General features: G+C 33.0%; 1 protein-coding gene across 1 annotated transcript in view; it reads right to left on the bottom strand.

The window, feature by feature from the left end:
* LOC118188069 (delta(3,5)-Delta(2,4)-dienoyl-CoA isomerase, mitochondrial-like) overlaps positions 1 to 18,541 on the bottom strand; it is a 199,997-nt gene extending 181,456 nt beyond the window's left edge. The window contains exon 1 of the mRNA XM_085809909.1: positions 18,395 to 18,541. Coding sequence (XP_085666035.1) covers positions 18,395 to 18,437 — 43 coding nt within the window. The 5' untranslated portion in view covers positions 18,438 to 18,541. The remainder of the gene's footprint in view (positions 1 to 18,394) is intronic.
* Between the last annotated feature and the right edge of the window lie 2,118 nt (positions 18,542 to 20,659).

The following is a 20,659-nucleotide window of genomic DNA, read 5'->3' as shown; positions in this document are numbered from 1 at the left end:
GTTTATGCAAAAACAAAAAAGTTTTATAAGTACTTATTTAAAAACAGTAGTTTTACGTGGACTTTCACAAAAGCATCAAGAAGATTCCGGTGAATTCTGTCTTATTTTGTTTAAAGATACTAACAGAAATACCCTCTCCATCACAATATTAACAGTAATGGTGTAATTCAGGGAACTTTTAAGCAAATAGAGGCAAAATCTATTAAAAGACATTTCACGACATATTTGTATCAATATGAACCACAACCATGTATATGTTACACGCAAACTTGATTCTGAGTTTTGAATTTCAGCGATGTCGCAACAAACAAAAATCATTCAGGAGACAGTTTAAAATTTGCAAGTGTTTTATTTCGAAGACTGACATATTTTTACGCTTAACTAACCAAGAAATTAAAAGTTTCAGGTGAACTTATTATAGCCTAAGCCTAGGATCCCAGGTCGTAGAGAGGCCAAAATTGCCCCTTCATAATCCTATTGCTTTTTTCATAAAAGCAAGGGAATTGAGGATTGAAGTCCCTGACAGAATGCTCTGCCTAGGATCCGAAAACTGTTTCAATCGCGCCTTGAATTTAATGGATATATCGCCCGAGCCTAACATATGCAAATACCGATGTTCGTGTTTCCAAATAAAGTTTTTTTGATCGTATATGACATCATACACTTTTTTCGCATTTCTCTCGAAACCGATGGGTCGTACCGGTACAGTTCACCATGATGGCTGATTGGTACTATGATGCGTGAAAGACGAATTAAAGGTCTTAAGTTTCGCGCAGTGATGACATTTGTCAACACAGTAGATGATAAATGCTGCTTCTAAATTCTTGCCTTAGTTTCTAAGACATTATCGTATGTGATTTCAGATGTTAATTGAAAACAATGATGGCTTTTTGAGAAATTTGAAAAAATTCAGGACATTCATACCAGAGAATCGGCAATCCATGTGATAATACTACTACTTCCATTTCATCAGTTTCAGTAAGCAACCATGATACACTTGAACATATCCTGCAAAATCATGCTCCTAATTATGCATTCGCGAACTAGAAACACATTGTTCAGTAGAAAGAGCAAGTGTTTCTCATTCATTCTTTCGGTTACCTACGCCGTTACAGAAACTCTATTACTTAGCTTTGAATGTGACTATTTAATTTCTAGAATAAATTCAAACTACTACCCGAGTTATTCTAAAAATGTATTTTCACATACACAGATGCTACTTTAATTTTCTTCTTGTCTTCTCTTCAACTGAGAGGTCTACAAAAACATGATATCAGCCTTAAATAAAATGTAAGTAAGACACTGTTTTAAATAAAATAGTTCTTTAGCCTGGCATCAGCAAATATATGTAACACAGTATTAAGTTCATTCCATTAATCAATAAGCTTGTGTTAACATAAGCGTTACACCACCGTAAGATTCTTTCAAAATATTTTGTTGCTATGCTATTACACATGTTCATCAAAACTGCTTTATTAAGATTTTATTATTGCGTTGAACTAATGCAGTGGTACATTCTTTTATTTGTATCCCAGCATTAGTTCATCGAAAGATTTAATTTTTAAGCACGCCTTTCGATATAAAAAAAAAAAAATAATTTCACTTATACTCAACTTCTGTTCACTTGATGCAGTGATTAGGAAAGGCAGTTTCCACATGGATGGGACTAAATTCAAGTCTTGGATAAAATATGGAAGTATATGTTGTCTCTTCCCTAGTCTGAGGACGAAATATAGTTTCACCGTCTCTGATGCATCGTGTGTAATGCTGTCATTAATGAAATGGACAAAATTAAGGAAGGATAATGTTAATTATCTGAAATTCTCTAAGTCATGCATCCACAAAATATTTGAAATTGACTCCAGTAGGTCGATAAGCTTTCCAGAGATTAAGAATTATGATTAAAAGTTAATAATAATTAATTGAGAATAATAATAAATTGAGAAAAAGTTTAGATTAGTGTGTTTTTGCTTCTGCGTTAAGCATCTAGTAAGTCACAACCATTTGGTGACAAAGCAATGACATGTTACGACAAATACTGCAGTCGATTTACTAAATATGAATTTTACTCGTAATTCGAAATGCCTTTACATACTTCCCATATCATACATATCATTAAACAGCATTTATTCCATTCAATTGTAGTATTTCTCTGCACATAAAAGACGACAGCCCAACAACTCAACGTCGCTCCTCTACGTAAGAAATAATCCGAATAATTCGATTTGTGATTCCCGAAAGTCCTTCTCTGTTCTTTAAAGCTAACTGACAATACTTTTGGTTTTCCGAAAACTGTTCTAATGAAACAAAAAGATTAAACAAAAAAATTATGTGATTTAAAATCAAAACACGTTAATCTTCAAACAAGCATTTAAACGATTTTAACGTTCATCACTGATACTCATTTCAGTTAATGGTACCAGGCAACTGAAAGAATATAATTTTTATTTTACTCGTTAAGGTATTTTAATATACCAACATTGGCCTCTATTTTTTTATTTAATTTGTTTGAAAGTCTGCGTAAGGTCATGAAGTCTCTATAATAAGATGAAGAGTCAGAAAATTTTATTAACTTTGTTTGGACGTTGGTGTAAGGTCATTAATTCTTCAGAAAAATGCCGATATTAAAAACGAAAAGAAAAAAAAACTGGATGATTCTTGATCAAAATAAAAGCAATCGATTTATAAAATTTTCAAGGTCAAAAAGAAAAGTATTCATGCAGAAGATAACTATTATTGTCGAGCAACCCAGAAAATAACTGATATCCTAACAAATTATAATGTCAGGTTGAAATTCTCTACGTACTTATAAACGGTTGGCATCATAATATATTCACAGCTTTGTCAGATGTCCCTTATCAGGACATATTTGTTTAGATTGTCAGTTCAAAAAAGTTGTTTGCAGGCTCATTTCCGTAACTATTTAATAGACCGTTAAAAAAATTTGTTCGAATAATTTGTAGAGTTGCATCAAAGCTATATCCTCACTATGGATGAAAAGGATTCTGCAAAATGACCTAATATTTTATCAGATAAATGAAGAGTAATAATTTCAGTTAGTAAAATATTTACTATGGAGAGAATATTTTCAACGGAAATAAAGGGGCAATTGCACAATTAACACGTTACACGCTGCTTCTGTCCTTAAGGACCGGCCTAAGATCAAGCAAAATAGATTTTGTAGTTTCACCTGTCAATGACTGAGCATTTTTAGTCAAGACGTAAGCATTAATGAAAAAGAACCGCAACTTTCCTTTTGTACCTGCTCACTAAATTCGTTCTCAGAAGTTTTGAATTTTCGTCGATAATTGACATGGGAAAATGTTTTCAGTCAATAAATGCGAACTCGAATTCCCCACTATTTCACCATGTAAAGGCATGGAACTTTCATTTATAGCATAATGAACTCCACACACCGAACTAAACGTTTTTCTCTAAGACAACTATATAAAAAATTTTATTTTTGCAGAATCCTTCTAACTCATGTTGTTGACACTGTTTTCATGAAACATTGCACCTTAATTTAAGAAACTGTGTAAGTACAGGATATGTTATAAATATGGCTACACGCTAAAATATAAAATATACAAGTACCGTGTTACTGTACATTATATATAGTAACGGTACATTAAACTCCATTTTGTTTCATTTTAAATGAGAGCAATATGCCCGAGCTTATATCATTAGCCAAGATGGCCCTGAACATGCAGTAGCATGAAATAGTTGCAGCGTCGGAGACTGCATACCAAAATGATCACCAGGCAATGAAACATTTTTTTTTTTTTTTTTTTTTTTTTTTTTTTTTTGACAAATGACGGGCACTTGCCTATAACGGCATTGGCCACTACTAAGGCCAGAAGTGGTGGCCATTTTATCGTGGAGGCACCTAATAGACGGCCACCGTTAACTCCTATGAAGGGGCAGACAATTTTACATTCTTCCTTCTCTGGGATTCAAACCCGGGTCCTTTGGTATCGCAGTCAGGCTCCCCTAACTACTATACCGTTTGGGCGCCCCAGGCCATGAAACTAAAGAAATGTGATTTTAATGCAGTTTTCAGCTTTCTTGTTATCGACTATGGCAGAGTGTTCTCCATTTTCTCACGAAGTGTCCTCTATATTCTCACAATCAACTGCTTAAAACGGGGAACATCCAGAAAAGAAAGCCTCCCGGAAGATCTCGCAGTAGCACCGATGTAGCAACATACGTTAAGATGGCGGAAGTGTTCCAAACAGCGAGCAGTCTGGGGGGGACAATAAAGTCAGTCTGATTCCTATTATTGTGTATTGTCGTTTACGTTGAAAAAGTTGACCTTTTTCAGATGCACTATCTCTTTTCCTCTATCCATAATTCTATCATCTCATGATGTAATCTAAAATGTAGCCGTATTTCTGACTCATTCTATAAATGGTTTGGACCAGCATATAAAAAAAGTGAAGTTCGCCTTCTTTTAGACATCCTCTATATAACCCTAGATTTCTTCTTCTAGACAACTGCTGTTTATCAACGCACAAAACTGAACATGATATTTTCAATTTTTACCAGTTATCAAAAATATTTTTCGTCTGTGCAGTTTCATTTAATCATTCAATGTAGCAAACATAGCTCAGAGTCATACAGCCTGTATACGAAATGTTTAAGCCAATGGGATATAATATTTTAGTTGCGGTTTCTGGCATCTTGATCAAAATGTTTAGCTAACCCCAAATTAAAGTGAAAAACTCTCAAATATTTTTTTTCAATTTTTTAATTAAAACTATGAAGTATGATGGCATTTTTCTGAAACAATATTATCTCAGATATACTAAAATTTGATAAATCAAACAGCTTCTCAAAAAGCAATAAATCAGCCAGCGAATGGTCTTTTTGGATCGCAAGACATCACATAACAGAAATATTTGAAAATCTTCAATTTTTAATTTTCAAATGAATAACCTTTTTCAAGTTTAATAAGATTTCTAAAGATTTTCAGAAGAGGTAACTTATCTAGAAAATTGCGCGTTCATAGATAAGACTTAACGAATAAAAGGTGAATGATTTATCACTGTATCTCAGTAACAGCAAATATCAATGATAAAGTTCATGTACGACACAGAGAAGGGGGGGGGAAGATACAGCTAGAGATATCAACCTTCTCAGAAATTCCCAGGCGACTCAGCGTCATCTAGTTTTTCATTTACATGGAAAACTCAATCCTCTACAACAAATTTTCTACACAGCAATATGCTAAAGATGCTTCTAAAGTGTAATATTTAAGGGAGTTTGTTAGATGTGTCTGTAATCCGCAAAGTGGTCAACAAGTGCTTCACAGAATATATCAGTTTGATCTTAGAAAAAATCTTCAGATACTGAGAGGGAAAAAAAGTATTAAACACAGAAGGGAGGGGGAAGACCAGCAATCAAATTTTACTATACGACTTTTGGTAAGAAATTCTATCGTACAACGTTTGATAAGTAATTTTACTATATGACTTTTGGACTGTAATCCAGGCAGTGCTCCGTTTCTACTTTCTGCCTCCCCCGTGTAAGATTGCCATCAAACTTGTTTTTGTCTTTTCCTTGTACGTTTTATTAACTTATTATATAAAAATTCTCTCCAGGCAAAATAAAATCCATAGATAGAATAATGCCTTGAAAATTTACGAATCGGAAAAACGGTAGGTATCTAGAAGCAGTCGTTGGCAAGTGTTGCTCCCGAGTCAAACTTACAGCTCTTAATTTATCTTCCACATGCCTTTGCGCAGAACCCACCGATGCTCAGAGGCATGATTTTCAACGTGTTGCCATTCGGAAAAGCGTAAAATCTTTAATTCATCGTAAAAATTTAATCAACCTGTTAGAGATGAACAAAGTAAAAGATTTAAAAACAATAAATGTATTTATTAATAATTTAAATCTTTCTATTTTTAATAATGTGTCCAACTGATAGAAATTAAAATGCATTTAATGTACAATATATCTAACTAATAATTTTTATGCACTTTTACAGGTATACTGTAATTAATAAAAAAAAAGTTTCTAACGCCATGTTATGTAACTGGAACAAAATCTCTCATCTCCCAGGTTTATAGTGTTTAACATTTTTTTATTCCTTTTAATAATTGATGGAAAGAGAAAGTACAGATTTTTAAAGATCCCATCTAAGTGGTGCAGACCAAATAACAGGTAAAAGGGAAAACTGAAGTAAGGATATACGGTAAAAGATATGTCAAAATGTATCCAATTGGAGATTTTTTATATTTAATAAATATTTATCATTTAAGTGCTTATTCATATATAAATTACGCAGTAAATTGAATTAAAGAACCGTTTCTACTATTTAATATTTCGCTGCGTCTAACTAAATACTAAACCAGTATGCTTCAGTTTTTTTTTTTTTTTTTCGCCATATGAATCAGTTTCTTGAGTGAAATATCTCAATACTCCGACTCACGCTGAACTAACAACCCATAAACTACAACTGAGGGCAGCAGCATGTTTAACGGTGTCAAACGCCAGGGTGCCTGGGTGCGAGACCCTACCTCTAATCGAATTAAATTGAAAGTTACGAATTAAACTCTGCCAATAACTTAGATCAATTATCTTAAATAATGATGTTAATAGGTTTTTTAAACAACTTGAATTTAGAATACTAAAACTAAGAGAAGGGGAAAACGGCAATCTGCTAAACTGGTGCATAATTCAGAAGGTAAATGCTAATCACCCAATTGCAGTAAGTAATAACATATTTACACAAAAGATATAATAAATACAAATAGAAATACTATATTAGTGTAAATACAACCCAAAATTTATAATACTTGCAGAGAAAACACATAATACATTACTTTTCCATCACAATGCTGGAGTTTAAAACTGCCATAAATCTTTTGTTGTTGTTAGTCATGCTATTGTAATTATAATTTTATACTTGTAGATTCTGATTTCAGAGTTTGAGATATTTCTCATTTGAACACGGAATTTTCTGGCCAGATGCTCTCTCCGGCCTTATATAGTTTTCACCCGGCCGCCGAGATATTTCTAGTACTTTCTGCTTCTCGATATTACTGGAAGGCATATGAGGGGCAAATAAAGTTACAGATGAAATCAATTGCATGCATTCAGCTACAATACTTATTACGGTGTATTATTACGGTCCGGTGTAGAGACCGGACCAAAATGTTCCCAAATGGTCGCCGAAACCACTGCCTTCTTGGCGATATCTCGCTAATTCAGCGAGAGAGCTATCCACTCAATGTTAAATAGACTTGCCCCTGTATTCTTATTTTTCCGGCAAGCTTCGCTTCTATAAATTTTCATGTTACATTATACAAAAGAAATACAAAATTTTCACATATAATTTCATTAAAATTATCTATCTGTGTACAAAATTCGTAATATCCAGCAACTGTAATCACTTGCCTTTTGATTTGACCTTGAACTGAACTCATGCTTATATGTGACGAGAAATATAAGTCTGAAATTAATAAATGGGAACTTAAGCATATTTCATACATACAAGGTTTTGCGCATAATTTTACATCGAGATAAATTTTATATTAAAATAAATATGCTTTTATTCATTAAGATTTTTAAAGATTGTAATATCCAAATACTTTCCTGTTTTTTAGTTATTTAGAAATGTTTTTTGTTTTAGTACTTCTCAAAAACTGTGCTCCGTTTTGCCTTAAGATATTTCACTGTGATGTAAATATGAGCATCTTCAGGCACACTCACTATGATACGATAAGGTATTTTCTCCCTCCCTTCCTCCGTGGTGTAATTGGAAGAATACTCGACGCGTATTCGAGAAGTCCAGGGTTCGAGGCTTTCACGTCTCCTGTTTCCGCCCCAAAAAATCTTGTTGAGTCATTAGGTGTTTTTTACATGAAAAATGAGCAATGCCCTCGCCGGGACTCGAATCTGGACCTCTCCAATATGCGCCGAGTGTGCTACCGTTACACCATGAAAGTATGCTGGAAGGATGGAGCAAATGACTCTACAATACAAGTAAGCAGACTCGAGGTCAGAATTTTTGCTTTACTATGAACGCGGTATATATTTAATGTTTTTTTTAAGAGTGTAATTATAAGATGAGTAATTGACTTTTCGCAACTATTGCTCCACCTCATCCACTCTAATACGATCATTAGTGGCCGTGGAATATTTAGTTAGCCCTTAGCAACATTTCTTTCTAAACTGCACATGTAACGCCGTGCACTGATTTATGTAAAATTGCGTAAGTCTTGTCCACACAACCAATTACAGGATATCTCTATAAAAACCTTCCATGATATAACACATATTTAATCTTAACTGAAAATAAATAGTCTTTTTCATCTTTGTGCCGCGCCGGATTCACTCTTTTAAGATAATTCTACTAAAATTAAAATTAATCTTACGAGATAATATAATCAATAAATTATTATTTTAATTTACTTTCAGCAACTGCGCAAGTAGTAAAATAACTGGATTTCGCACTAAGTGAATTTAAGATCATACAACATTATAATTAATTAATTTCCAGTCACTAGTATTTTCAAAAAAATCTTAACAGACAGTTTCACTCAAATAAGAACTCCACATAATACATCCCTCAAGAATTCCGAGTCCCACCCACTACCATAAATTACTTCACCCAAGTCTTACCGACTGATATTATTCAAAGCCCCCACTGCCGCTAAGAATTTTCGGACACCCTACAGTTATGAGTCAGACACGAAGAGGACACTTTGCCAACTTCCCACTAGAAAGAATGTAAGTTACTTAATACCTTTTCTGCCCTTTATATCTTCATGTACATTCACTGTTCTTATTATATTTTTTATATTATTTTTATATTATTTTTGATTTGTTTTTACAAAGTTTGCATTATTTATCTTATTTTGTAATCTTCTATGTTTATTTCAACTTTACTTTGAATTCTATTTCATAATGACAATTTCTAATGTTTAATTTTTACAAATAATATAGAACTCAAACGCATAAACATGAGGGTGTCGGGAACGGTTACTCGAGTTTTTTCGGATTTCTCTACAGAAATTGCTTTTTACTTCAAATTGAATTGGCTAAAATGCTTTATAAGAATAAATTCTTTGAGTATCAGCATTGGTTCGTAATCCGTTCTATTTGCGGAAATATTTGGACTGACTAGAATTGCCGGTTTGGCTTTACCTTATAACTCGAGTAAAGACGAAACACCTTCGTATTTACGTATTTTTATTAATTATTGTTCATTGAACGGAAGTTGGTTTGTTCCCCTTGAAAAGTCAACTAATTTCCGATCAATGACAATGATTACATGTTTTTAATTTAATTTTTCCTTTTACAATTGAAATTTTGTTCTTCATGATGATTTAATTCCAGTCCCCGTTAAAACATTATTAACATTTTGATTTCAAGTTACTTCAAAACATCTTTCAAAATATAACTTACCAGTATGGATTCACTCTTTTAAAATAATTCTACTTTAATTAAACTTAGGAGATAATATAATCAATTAATCAATGTTGTTTAGGAAATAAATTATTATTAACTAACTTTGCAGCAATTGTGCAAGTAGTAGTCACTTATTTTCGCACTAAATGAATTTAAAATCATACAACATTATATATATAAAACCCGAGCGTTGTAGGGAATGCTACGTAATTCCTAATGACTGAATTGGTTGACTTCATGGGGATTTTAACGCGTTAGCCGCAAATTTCCCCTTAGAAAGTCCTACACAAGGGCCAAGCTTCCCTTACGGTGTAGACTCATTAGGTTAAATAGCTGCTGGAGATGTGAAAAAATGAGCAATGCCCTCGCCGGGACTCGAACCTCGGACCTCCCGAGCGTGCTGACCATTACACAAAGAAGGCGGGTGAAATACCTTATATACTCCCCCTTTTAAAGGGTGACTATGGATTAGGGGACCCAATCGCCAAATCCTGGTGGTGGAGAATCATCATCGACCACCACCCTAGTTCGGGCTCCACTTGTACAGACATTAGGATTTTTGATGCTGAAAGATGCGAAAAATGAGCAATATCCTCGTAGGGACTCGAACCTCGTACCTCTCGAATACGCGCCAAATGCGCTGACCATTACCCCACGAAGGCATACTAAGAAGGCGGGAGAAATACCTTATAAGGTGAATAGAAGCCTCTAATTAAATACTTTCCACTTCAGTCAGATTTTCATATTTAAAGATTTTCATATATCCATGCATTTCGTGCATTTCGAGTGAATGTAACCCATTACTTTTTATAAAGAAGTTTATTTTGCATTTTCGGTTGAGCTATTGGTGCCGCTATAACTCATTTACGACTTCGCGATTTTTTTTTAATAGGAATAAATTTTTGGTTCTTTTTCCAAGGACTTTCAGTTTTTAGACCTAGCGGTAATTTTCAAAGGAAGTGGAAAATATACTTCTATGTAAGATAAAGGAAAAAACATCACACTGGGGAAAACTTTATGTGAAACTTCACTTTCCACAGTGAGTGACATTGATCCCTGTTCTTCAAGGTGCAAAAGATTTTTCCTAACAACAAAATGTTTTCACTGCTTGCAGAAAAAGAATTTGTGTCACATGGATTTACATTTATTCTCCACTAATATAGGGTTGTATTTTTGCCTAATTTCACTTTTTGTTTTGCGAAATATTATGCTCTACGATCATTTGAGAACAAATTATCAAAAATATTAGGAACAGAAATTAAAGTCTAAATAATTCGATCTATATTTGTTGCAAGAGAATGAGAGATTCATGATGCAACATTACTAAATTGTTTCGGTGCCACAATTTGAAACGTGTTATGAAAGCAATATTATGAATGAAGCTGTTGTCTAACATACTTCGTACCAAACGTAGAACGTGTGTAAACACAATCACATGACGTCAAAATGTATGAGATCTCCGTGTTCCCACCTGTTCATTTTCCCAGCAGATTAAGATATCAGAACACAATATTAATCTCAATCTTTCGAAAGGTCCCAAAATAATATCTAAATGAGAATTAGTTTGAAATTTATGTAGAGTGCGAATTCAGTATTAAACACAATTTGGAGAAAAATTTTCGGACGTTTCAATAATGTTTATGAATTTACAATGTTTCAATAATTTAATATATTTAAATATAGTTGCGGTTAGTTTCAATACAGTTACTGTTAGTTTGAAAGTGATGCATATAATTTTAAGACTTCTATTAAAAAAAGGAAAAATAATAATTATTATTATTGATTTTTATTTTGTTTCATTATCTACATCAGGGGTTTCCGAAGTGGTCGATATTAATTCCCAGGGTATAAGATATTGAGAAGGGTCGATTCTTGCAGGAGGGTCGGTGAAAGAAGTAAATTAAATCATAATAAAACAGTGCAACGATTTAATTTTGAAATTTATTTGACGTTATATATATATATATATATATATATATATATTTATCAAGTAGTTTTTCTAATTATCTTCTAGGAAAAATAAACTGTGAAAATTAATAAAAATAGTTAATAAAATAGTTGTGTGAAATTAATAAACGTCCATTTTTATGAAATGATTCATTAAAATTCAAGAATTATCTATTGAAAAGAAGAAAACATTTATTCGTTATATTTTATGATTGTTGTAAAATATAAATAATCGAAAAGAAATCAGTTGCAGAGATATTATCAGATTGAAACATATCATTTTAAGTAGTTTATTGAGGGTTATAATGGTATTTTTATTTTTTTAACGTCAATGAAACAAAATATACCAAACTTTCTGATGTAGTATTTCAGTTTTCGCTTTATGTCTGAAGCTGGTTTTAGGCATATTAATTCCATTTGAATGAGAGAAAAATAAGAAGAATAAGCAAGTGAAACACCGGCCAAATTTAAGTATAAAGCGCTCTAAATGTGAACCAAACATTGTTAATCTCACCAAAAATCCCACTGACAATGTAAGTCAATTCTACTTATGAGACATAAATATATTAGATAACTGCAATCTTAAAAATCAATGAACACTGCACAATAAACAATTTAAAAAGGACATCACCTTTTTTTTCCTTTCTCTGTCCTACCATAACTATGCAATAGTAAAGGGGTCGATAAAAAGTTAAGAAAATTTTGATGGGTCAAATATCAGAAAAGTTTAGTGACCCCTCATATACATGAATATTTATTAACGTAGTATAAGTAACTGCTATTACAATTCAATTTGGGCAGGACGAAATGTGGCTAGCTGTTAAGAATATGGATGAAGGCTATAACACGTTCCGCTTCTTCTGCTAAATTATAGTGATGTTTGTCTCATTCTAAAATCATTAGCATATATAACTTTCAAGCATACTTACAGTTGTGACCTGAGACCCACTTACTTTACGACAACGTCATAGATAAATTTTAAAAAAATAATAATAACAGTGAACGGAATACTCAAAAATGCATATTAAACGTAATAAATTAAGATACAGATATTACAAAGCACTTATGATGTATATGAGAAAGAACATGTGAACCAGTAGCCTGACAGGAGGTCTCTTTCAGGAACAACTGACTTATGCATCAAGCAGCCATTATTATTGATACTACCTACTGTAAAATACAGGACCTCCTAAAGCCCGCAAAGCAATAGTCACTGTACGAGACAACAACTTTATGAGATGGCGATAGGTATCCTGGGATATCTAGTGACAGAATCTCGACAGCAGGAGATTCTTGTACATTATGCTTCGTCTGACGATGGTTTTGTCGTCATAAAGGTTTATGGATTAAGGTATAAAAAATCATGAAGTTCATTCACACCTGTTTAGCAAGGTTTAAAGTCACGACCAATCAGGGAAACAAAAGTTGTGCATGCGTAAATATGTAGCTGAATCAGCAAAACCTTCGACTGAGGTTTGCTTCACTTTGATTGGTCGGCTTTCATACCAGGTGGCATAAACTTGAAAAATTAGAAAATTTTGGCAAAATCCTTAAACCATTTTTTTTTTTTTTTTTTTTTTTTTTTTTTTTTGACGTAGCAAGGTCTGATTGCCTAGCAACGAAGCTGGGGCTCAGACCGCTTATGATTTTCAAACCACCATGTGAACGAAGATTATTACGGGAGGCCGGTGATGCACTGTAAAATCTATTCTCCAGTTCCACCCATAAATGCTCGACTAGTTTTATGTACTTTGAATATGAGAGCCATGGTATTAAGCAAAATTCACCGTGATGTTTGTCGAACCATTCCTTATCCTGGCAGTCTGGAAGTTATAGTTCGATCGTCTTAAACGCAACCTTGGCTGGCACTCTGTCAAAACACATAGAATCGTCCAAAAGGGCATCAGTTATATGTCACGAAGCGAGAGGTCACGTGAGAGTTCTCTCTTCTCTGGAAAGAGGGAATTTATATGACCGGGATGAGGGAAGGTCCCCATGTCATCGGATGATGCTGTCATCAGTTGTCTTTCGGGCCTTTGTTTTTTTCTCCCTCCCTTTTTCCTTTCTTCCTTCTCTCTCTCTCTCTCTTTTTTTTTTTTTTTTTTTTCAGAAAAGAATGCTAAGATTCACATTGGTTTGCAGCCCGGAAACCAAGAACGTTGAATTTTTTAAATAATATATGAATTTTGTATGAACAATCCCTATTTCATAGCTTATTTTTAGAGATAAGGTCACTGAAAATCATTAGAACTATATTTTTTTCCCCCTGAAAGTATTCTTTTTGTAGTAAAAAAGGAAACCGGTCGATAGGTTTCCAGCATATCAGCTTAGATTACTTAAAAGTAATTTTATCTTCTTATGTCTGAGCCCTCTGAACGTCGTGGAAATAAACAGAGGAAAAAAAAAAAGAAAGGAAAAAATCCTTACAACATATGATCCCACTTTGATTCCATCCACCTTATTTTGAGAGTAAACCGGTACAAATGGCGCATGTGTATTTGCGTGCATGGTCACAGCTACGGCGGTCAACTATAGTCGTACAGTTCAATTGCTAATGGCCAACACTAGTAGGAACGCAATCGGCATGGATGGATAAACTCGATTCGCAGCGACAGTCTACATTGGTTTCTCACCATAGAGCAGCAATGACACACCATAGAGCAGCAATGACACACCACATCATTCATCATATGCAAGTTATCGAGCCACTTTAAATACCTTCTCGGAACACCGACACATGAGTAATTCATAAGGCGCGCTTTTCTAGAGAGTGTAGTTCTGAAGTACAGCATCATTGCTGCATGTGCTTTATCCAATTCTGATAAATCGTCAAATTTTCTCATTCTTACACCGGACACACTAATAACAGAAAATCAATTCTGTATATATTCTGCGTAACTCTGACATGATTAAATGTTCATTCTACAGACGCGCTCATTTCTCTAGGCTCCTTGGTTGTATTTACGTTACCTACAAAAAAATGACAGACGGAAAGCCTCTTGCGCTGAAAATCAAACAAGACAAAACTATAAGCAGATTTCCTTACCTATAAGTCACTACAGTAAACTACGATTAAGAAATAAAGCATTCAAGCTTCATCAAATGCTAATATTTGCCACAGGGATTCGGCTTCCATACTTCTTAGTTTTGAGTGAAATCAGACCAAACCGATATCTCAAATATGAAAAGCTCCGGTATTTTTACTTAACTATTTATCGTTCATTAAAGTATTTATTTTTTATCTATTTACATTCTTTTTAATTTTAATCATTAATTATGTCGCATTTTATTTATTTATTTTTATTTACCTTTATTGACGGCAATGCATAAGGCTTCGGCATTTTTAACTGTAGAAATTAAGCCCTGATTTACCACCCTTTCTTAGGCGACGGGTAGCTGTCACGTTTATGTTTTTGTGGACAGGTGTTCGACTCCTTTGCTATACTGATTGTTTGTTACCTCTCCTTTCTCAATATCTTTTCATTCTCTTGTGATGTACTCTGGGCAATGTTCTCGATGAAAATACAAAGAAGTAATGGATTCGGTCATTTTCTAGTGAATACTAATGAATGATATTCCTTCAAAACTGATAATTACATATGCATTCTCTTACCCCCTTTTTTTTTTTGTATGTGTATGTGAAATGGTTATCGAAAATATTTTAAGGGGATTTCTCATTATTATATTTAAGTTTAAAGCACAGATCTAATTACTACAAGCCAATGTATATATCCAGTAAACAGTGTGAAACTATTATATATATAATTATCATTAGTCAGTCACAAAAAAAAAATGTAGAACTTTAAAGCAATAAGAAACTCAACAGCAACTGCAGTTTTCAAGTAAACAAGAATATCGTGGATTATTGTAAAAAGCACCGAAACTGATATTTTACGGACTGAAGTTGTATGCATAAATTCTCAGAGTTTTTACAATGAAACGAATTTGTTTTAGTAAAAAGAAAATTATTTTAAACATAACATTACTTTCTTTTACCTAGGGAGAATTTAAAATTCAGTTAACACATTTAATGTTCTCAATTCAAAAACATGCGCTTTGACAAATATTTGTATAGCGATCCTGCACTTCGTCATTGAAATTCAGATATCGAGTTACTCTTCGGATGGATTTTGATATTATATCCAAGCAGGATTTCAGGATTTAACGCAACTGCAAATAAATTGATGTCAACAGTACAGCAGATGTAACACAGCGTTTAGCAGACTCTGGACGTCTTCATGACATCCATGAACTCCCAACCTCTTTTTCATTTTCTTTCTATTACGTTTATTATTTTTTTTTTTTTTTACCAACTATTCGAAAGACGAACTAGAGATTGTGTGATGTGAGATAACATTTCAGTTTGCTACCTAAATCTCGCGTTCAAAGTTCGAATGCACTTTCTGCAATAGAACAAAGTCCTTCAAGGCAGTAACAGAAGAAAAACATGCAGGCACCGCATTATAATATGCTTCCTGTTCTTTCCGAAATATAATTCATATTTGCTCAGGAGGTTTTTTTTTTTTTTTTTTTTTTTTTTTCTTTGTGTTTCAAATATAAAGGCAATAGAGTGGCAAAATCATAGGTAGAATACTGTTAGCATAGTCTTTTTAATTTGTCTTTCAGCGTTTGTCACAATGCTGAGGTATTACGGCACACAGTTGTTCACATGTGTCATTAAATGTGCTATGGTTTTGCTTTTGCAGGCCTTTTTATATACATCGCCATTCTAGACGGATTTGGGCTGAGTTATTTTAATTTACTATATACTTTTCATATATGATGTGGGTTATTGGTAATGATTTTGATGAAATATTCGTATGTTGTATAAAGTCATCAAATGCCAAGTTATTGTTATATGTATCATTTATGGATATATATATATATATATTCCATAAATATATATATATATATATAGATGTAATAATGATTCTTAAACATCTGAAAATATGAGATGAAATTTTTGAAATGGAAATCTGGAGAACTAATATTTGTAAAATGTAGGAAATTTCTTTTCCTAAAGATGAAAATCGAAATAAATCGGAGCAGGTATTGACAAAAGCTCCTGGGGGAAAAAAAAAATATGTCAGATTCTTCTCATGTTGAGACGAAACTTTGCTCCGCTTGTTTCTTACTATGAGCCGTCGCATGAAACGCAAACTGCGACAAGAAGAGCTTCTGAAGCGCCAGATACGTCAAAAACTGGCTTTGAACAAACTGTTTTCCTGCTCGGCGTTGTACCCTTAAATCAAAGTTTCTCAAAGTATAATATATGTACCCCTAATAGTAAATTAATTACTTTTGGTCGCACAATTTTTATACAAAAGATTTAAATGAAAGTGAAACGGCGCGTTTTTTTATAGATATATTGGTATATGATAATACACATATTTTTTATTCTTTTTTATGTGGTACAAAATTTGAAAAGTTTGAGAACTCCATCCTCTACGTTACCGAAATATGGGCTCTTTGAATTATTCACAATAATTGCCGGATATAGGAAAGTAACTCAACCTTTCTTCATTCTTTATTTAAATTATTTTAGATGGCTTCCCTGCCGCATTAACTGAGTAACAGAAATAGCCATCTATCACAAACATGTAACGCACTTGTAATCAACGAATAGTTATGCAGTTCTTAAAATACACACGAGAGTGAGAGAGGAATAAATTTAAAAAAAAAAAATACATACAGTAAAACTCCGCTTAATTGAAAAGAAGCAGAAAAACATCTCTGAATTAGTCGGTCCGAAAATTGTTCGCGTTTAGTTATTATTTATCAATTTCCCCTCCTACACTGCTTCATTTTACAAAAATACATACATGTTTTATAAAAATTTAAAAAAAAAAAAAAAAAAAAGATGTCGTGTATTATACCTAAAAACAATGGACTGTGAAATCCTTGCCCAAATATCTGTGCTCATTGATGGATAATGTCAATCAATTAAGTACTTAGAACTGAAAGACATCCCCACAAATGAGGAAACTACTATAAATGGAAGCATAAAAAATTCCAATAAAGTTTTTTGCAGAATACTGCAAATAAATTATTATAATTCTTGAGAGAAGACTACCTCTGATTTTAACAGTATTTCTGTACAGGAATTTTGAAACTGGTTACTTTGGAATAACGTGAATTTGTTTCTTAATTTCATGTTTTTTAGAAGGCAATTTTTTTTAATACTTATGCCCTTAAAATACATCACTCTGAATTTTCATTAAACGTTTTATCAATTTCATTTATGGGATGTTGGTTTAATTGCTTAAAAGTGGTAACTGGCAGAGAAAAATAAAGTTATTGCCGAAAAAAATCTCTGCACGGAAATAAGCTGTTTGCATTTTTAATAAAATGATAGGGACCACGCTTCTATCCGACTGTCTCTGGTCCAAGCAGTTCGAATAAACAGTAACAGTAAATATGAAACCTATGTGCGATTTCTTTAAATAAAGTCTTATAACTTATTTCTGATGATATTCAACTAAACTTGTAAAATACACTATTCACGTCATGTTTTCCGTATTGAACTGGTAGTTCAACTGGATCGATTTGACAGGTCAATGTGTTTTAAAGTTACTATTACACTCTCGTTAAATGAAAATTACTTTTTAAAACTTCTCCATCTATTTCTGAAACTTTTGCGCACAGTCTTCCATAGTTTTAACTTTTGTAATAAAAATAACACCATTCTAATTACTACAACAGCAGTACTGAAGAGATTTCCTTAATTTTCCAAAAACATCTTTCATGGTTTGGTTTCTTTTTTATTAAAATTTCGATCTTGCAACTTAACGTTCTACTTCTCCTAAATCCTGAGTACAACACATCCTTCCAATAAAAACATGAAAGAATGAAAAGTCACGTACACGGACAGCAGTATTTATGAACGAGTGCAGCTCAGATATAAGCATAGCCCGCTTCCTGTATAAACATCCGGCTGACTGCGACTTAAGTAAGTCAATATAAACAAAAGTAAGAATCTCCAAATCTGAAGGCACAATATAATGTTTTAAATTCTCTTTTCTTAACTTACCATAACCGGACATAAAAGCCTTGACGAGAGACCTGACTGCCATTGATACGCTTGATAAAACACCTCACTTAGAAATTAAACTATACACACGAAGACCGTTGTCGAAATGTATACCAGTCAAACGACGCCTGCAGACTAAAAGGAAGCACGTGCTTACTCCCTGTTCTACGCCATCATCACGTGACGTACACAAAGCGATATGACTGGTAGTCGGCAATGCATTCGCCCTGCATTCCGAGTAAACTTCTTTCTTAGTGAGAATTAAAACTTAATTCATTTGCACCGAGATGGACTGTCCACGTCGAAATATCCCTCTTAAGTTAATAGTTTACAGAAATATCACCTCCAGACTTCATAATCAATTCACAATTTTAATTTTACAAATTTTCTCTTCTGTTTGATACTTTTATGCACAACTGCATGCTAAGATTGCTTCATTAATTTTACAAATTTTCTTCTGTTTGATATTTTTATGCACAACTGCATGCTAAATCGTAAGTAATCAAGCAGATGTGCTAATTATACAGAATTTTCTGAATACATGATGAGCAAATTAGTTAGTAGACTGCGGAAGAAAGTAAATTATTAAATTAAAAATACTCACATTAAGTTTATATAGAGTATAAACAACTATAACAATAAGCATTTATTTAAAACTGCGCTAAGGAAAATCTTTATTATTATTATTATAACTGTATTACAATATGAATACCACTTAATTTTAAATTTTGGAATAATAATAGAAAGTTATTTAAAGAGATATTTCATTAATGCTTTTTTTTAATAAGAAGATAGTGTATCTAATAATTACGTAGGTGAACAAGAAACTGATAATTAACGAAGCAGTGTAATGTGATGTAATTATTCAAGACTACGCATTACTGATTGCTCCATATTTCTTCTGTAGTGGTGAAGACTATAGGTCTACACTTTCAGGATCTGTTCTAGAGTTAGACAGAGCAGTGAGAGTCCGAAGAAATATTCCAGCTGAGGGAACCTTGAATAATACAATATCTCCTCAGTGTTACTGTATCCAAACTGGGCACGTGAACGGCTGCGCATTGATTTACGTAAGGTTTACTTCCCGGACAAGCAACTAAGTGTAGAATATCAGCATACAAAACATTGCACGATTATCTAAACAATTACGCCGAATATTTAAAACTTCAGCTCCCGTAGTAACGAGAAAAATTAAGGGGAATAATCAGTGGTGAATCATGAAAATTTTAACAAAGAGCTCGTGCTTTAAAATTTAAAAATATTTAAAAAAGCACAATACAATATATCACAGAGCTACATAAAATAATGAATAAATTCAATTATGCAGCAGTGTTTATACCAGATGCCGCCGCAGATTAATTTCTTTTTCTTTCACCACATCTGATTTTTCAGAAGATTTTTAAGAGCAAATGCAGGTTTTTAAGAAAGGTTTATACATAAAAACCTTGTGTAGAATTAAATTCTGTTAAAGGACGTTATTCATTAATTATTCCATTTAAGGAGATTGTCATATTCGAATATGACAATCTCCTTAAATTCGAAATATGTCTAACAATTAAATATTTTTTTTATGACATACACGTAAATCAAGCTGAAAGCTCTTTCATCTGAAATGTCAAAGACAATTTTGTTGTAGAAATACTGGCATATCAAGCTGAAAGCTCGTTCACCTTCAGCTTTACCAATAGCGATAGCTTTCTTACTATTAGGAATTTTGTTATACAGTTTTTCTGCGAAATCTCGAAAAATAATTAATTTTTATATCGTCGTTTATAAAATTTAAAATTTGTCAAAGTATAATTATGACAAGCAAGAAGTGTTTTTCTTAGAATAAATAACAAGCAGATAAAAAAAAAAAAAAAAAAAAAAAAAGTTGGCTCGAAAATTAGATCCAAATTTAACAAAGGCTGGCAGGATCCCTCGCAAGCCCCTTACTGCTCCTCACTACTAAGAAAACGGCTCGACTCCTTGCATACGGATCAGAACCCGTCTCGAAACTACTAAATACGCGGATGGGGTAATAAGTACATGTGCCACTGAATGATCCACGAATAATGAGGACAAATTAAATTTCTTTGTAATTTAATAACTGAGAAGTCTGGAGTTTTAGTTTATCGGTTTGCCTGTTTGACTACAATACAAAGGATTTTAACTTCAATACCAGTCAGCAAATATTAAATTAAGGAAGAAAATAATAATTAATGCGGTATTTAAAAAAAATTTCAAGCTAAAATTTTTGGAATAACTGTGTAGTTCAAGCTTTGA

Source organism: Stegodyphus dumicola, chromosome X2 (assembly GCF_044657685.1).
Source record: "Stegodyphus dumicola isolate Sdum_Otavi_A_Nest chromosome X2, ASM4465768v1".
NCBI classification, from domain to species: domain Eukaryota; kingdom Metazoa; phylum Arthropoda; class Arachnida; order Araneae; family Eresidae; genus Stegodyphus; species Stegodyphus dumicola.
This window is presented reverse-complemented; position numbering and strand designations above follow the sequence as displayed.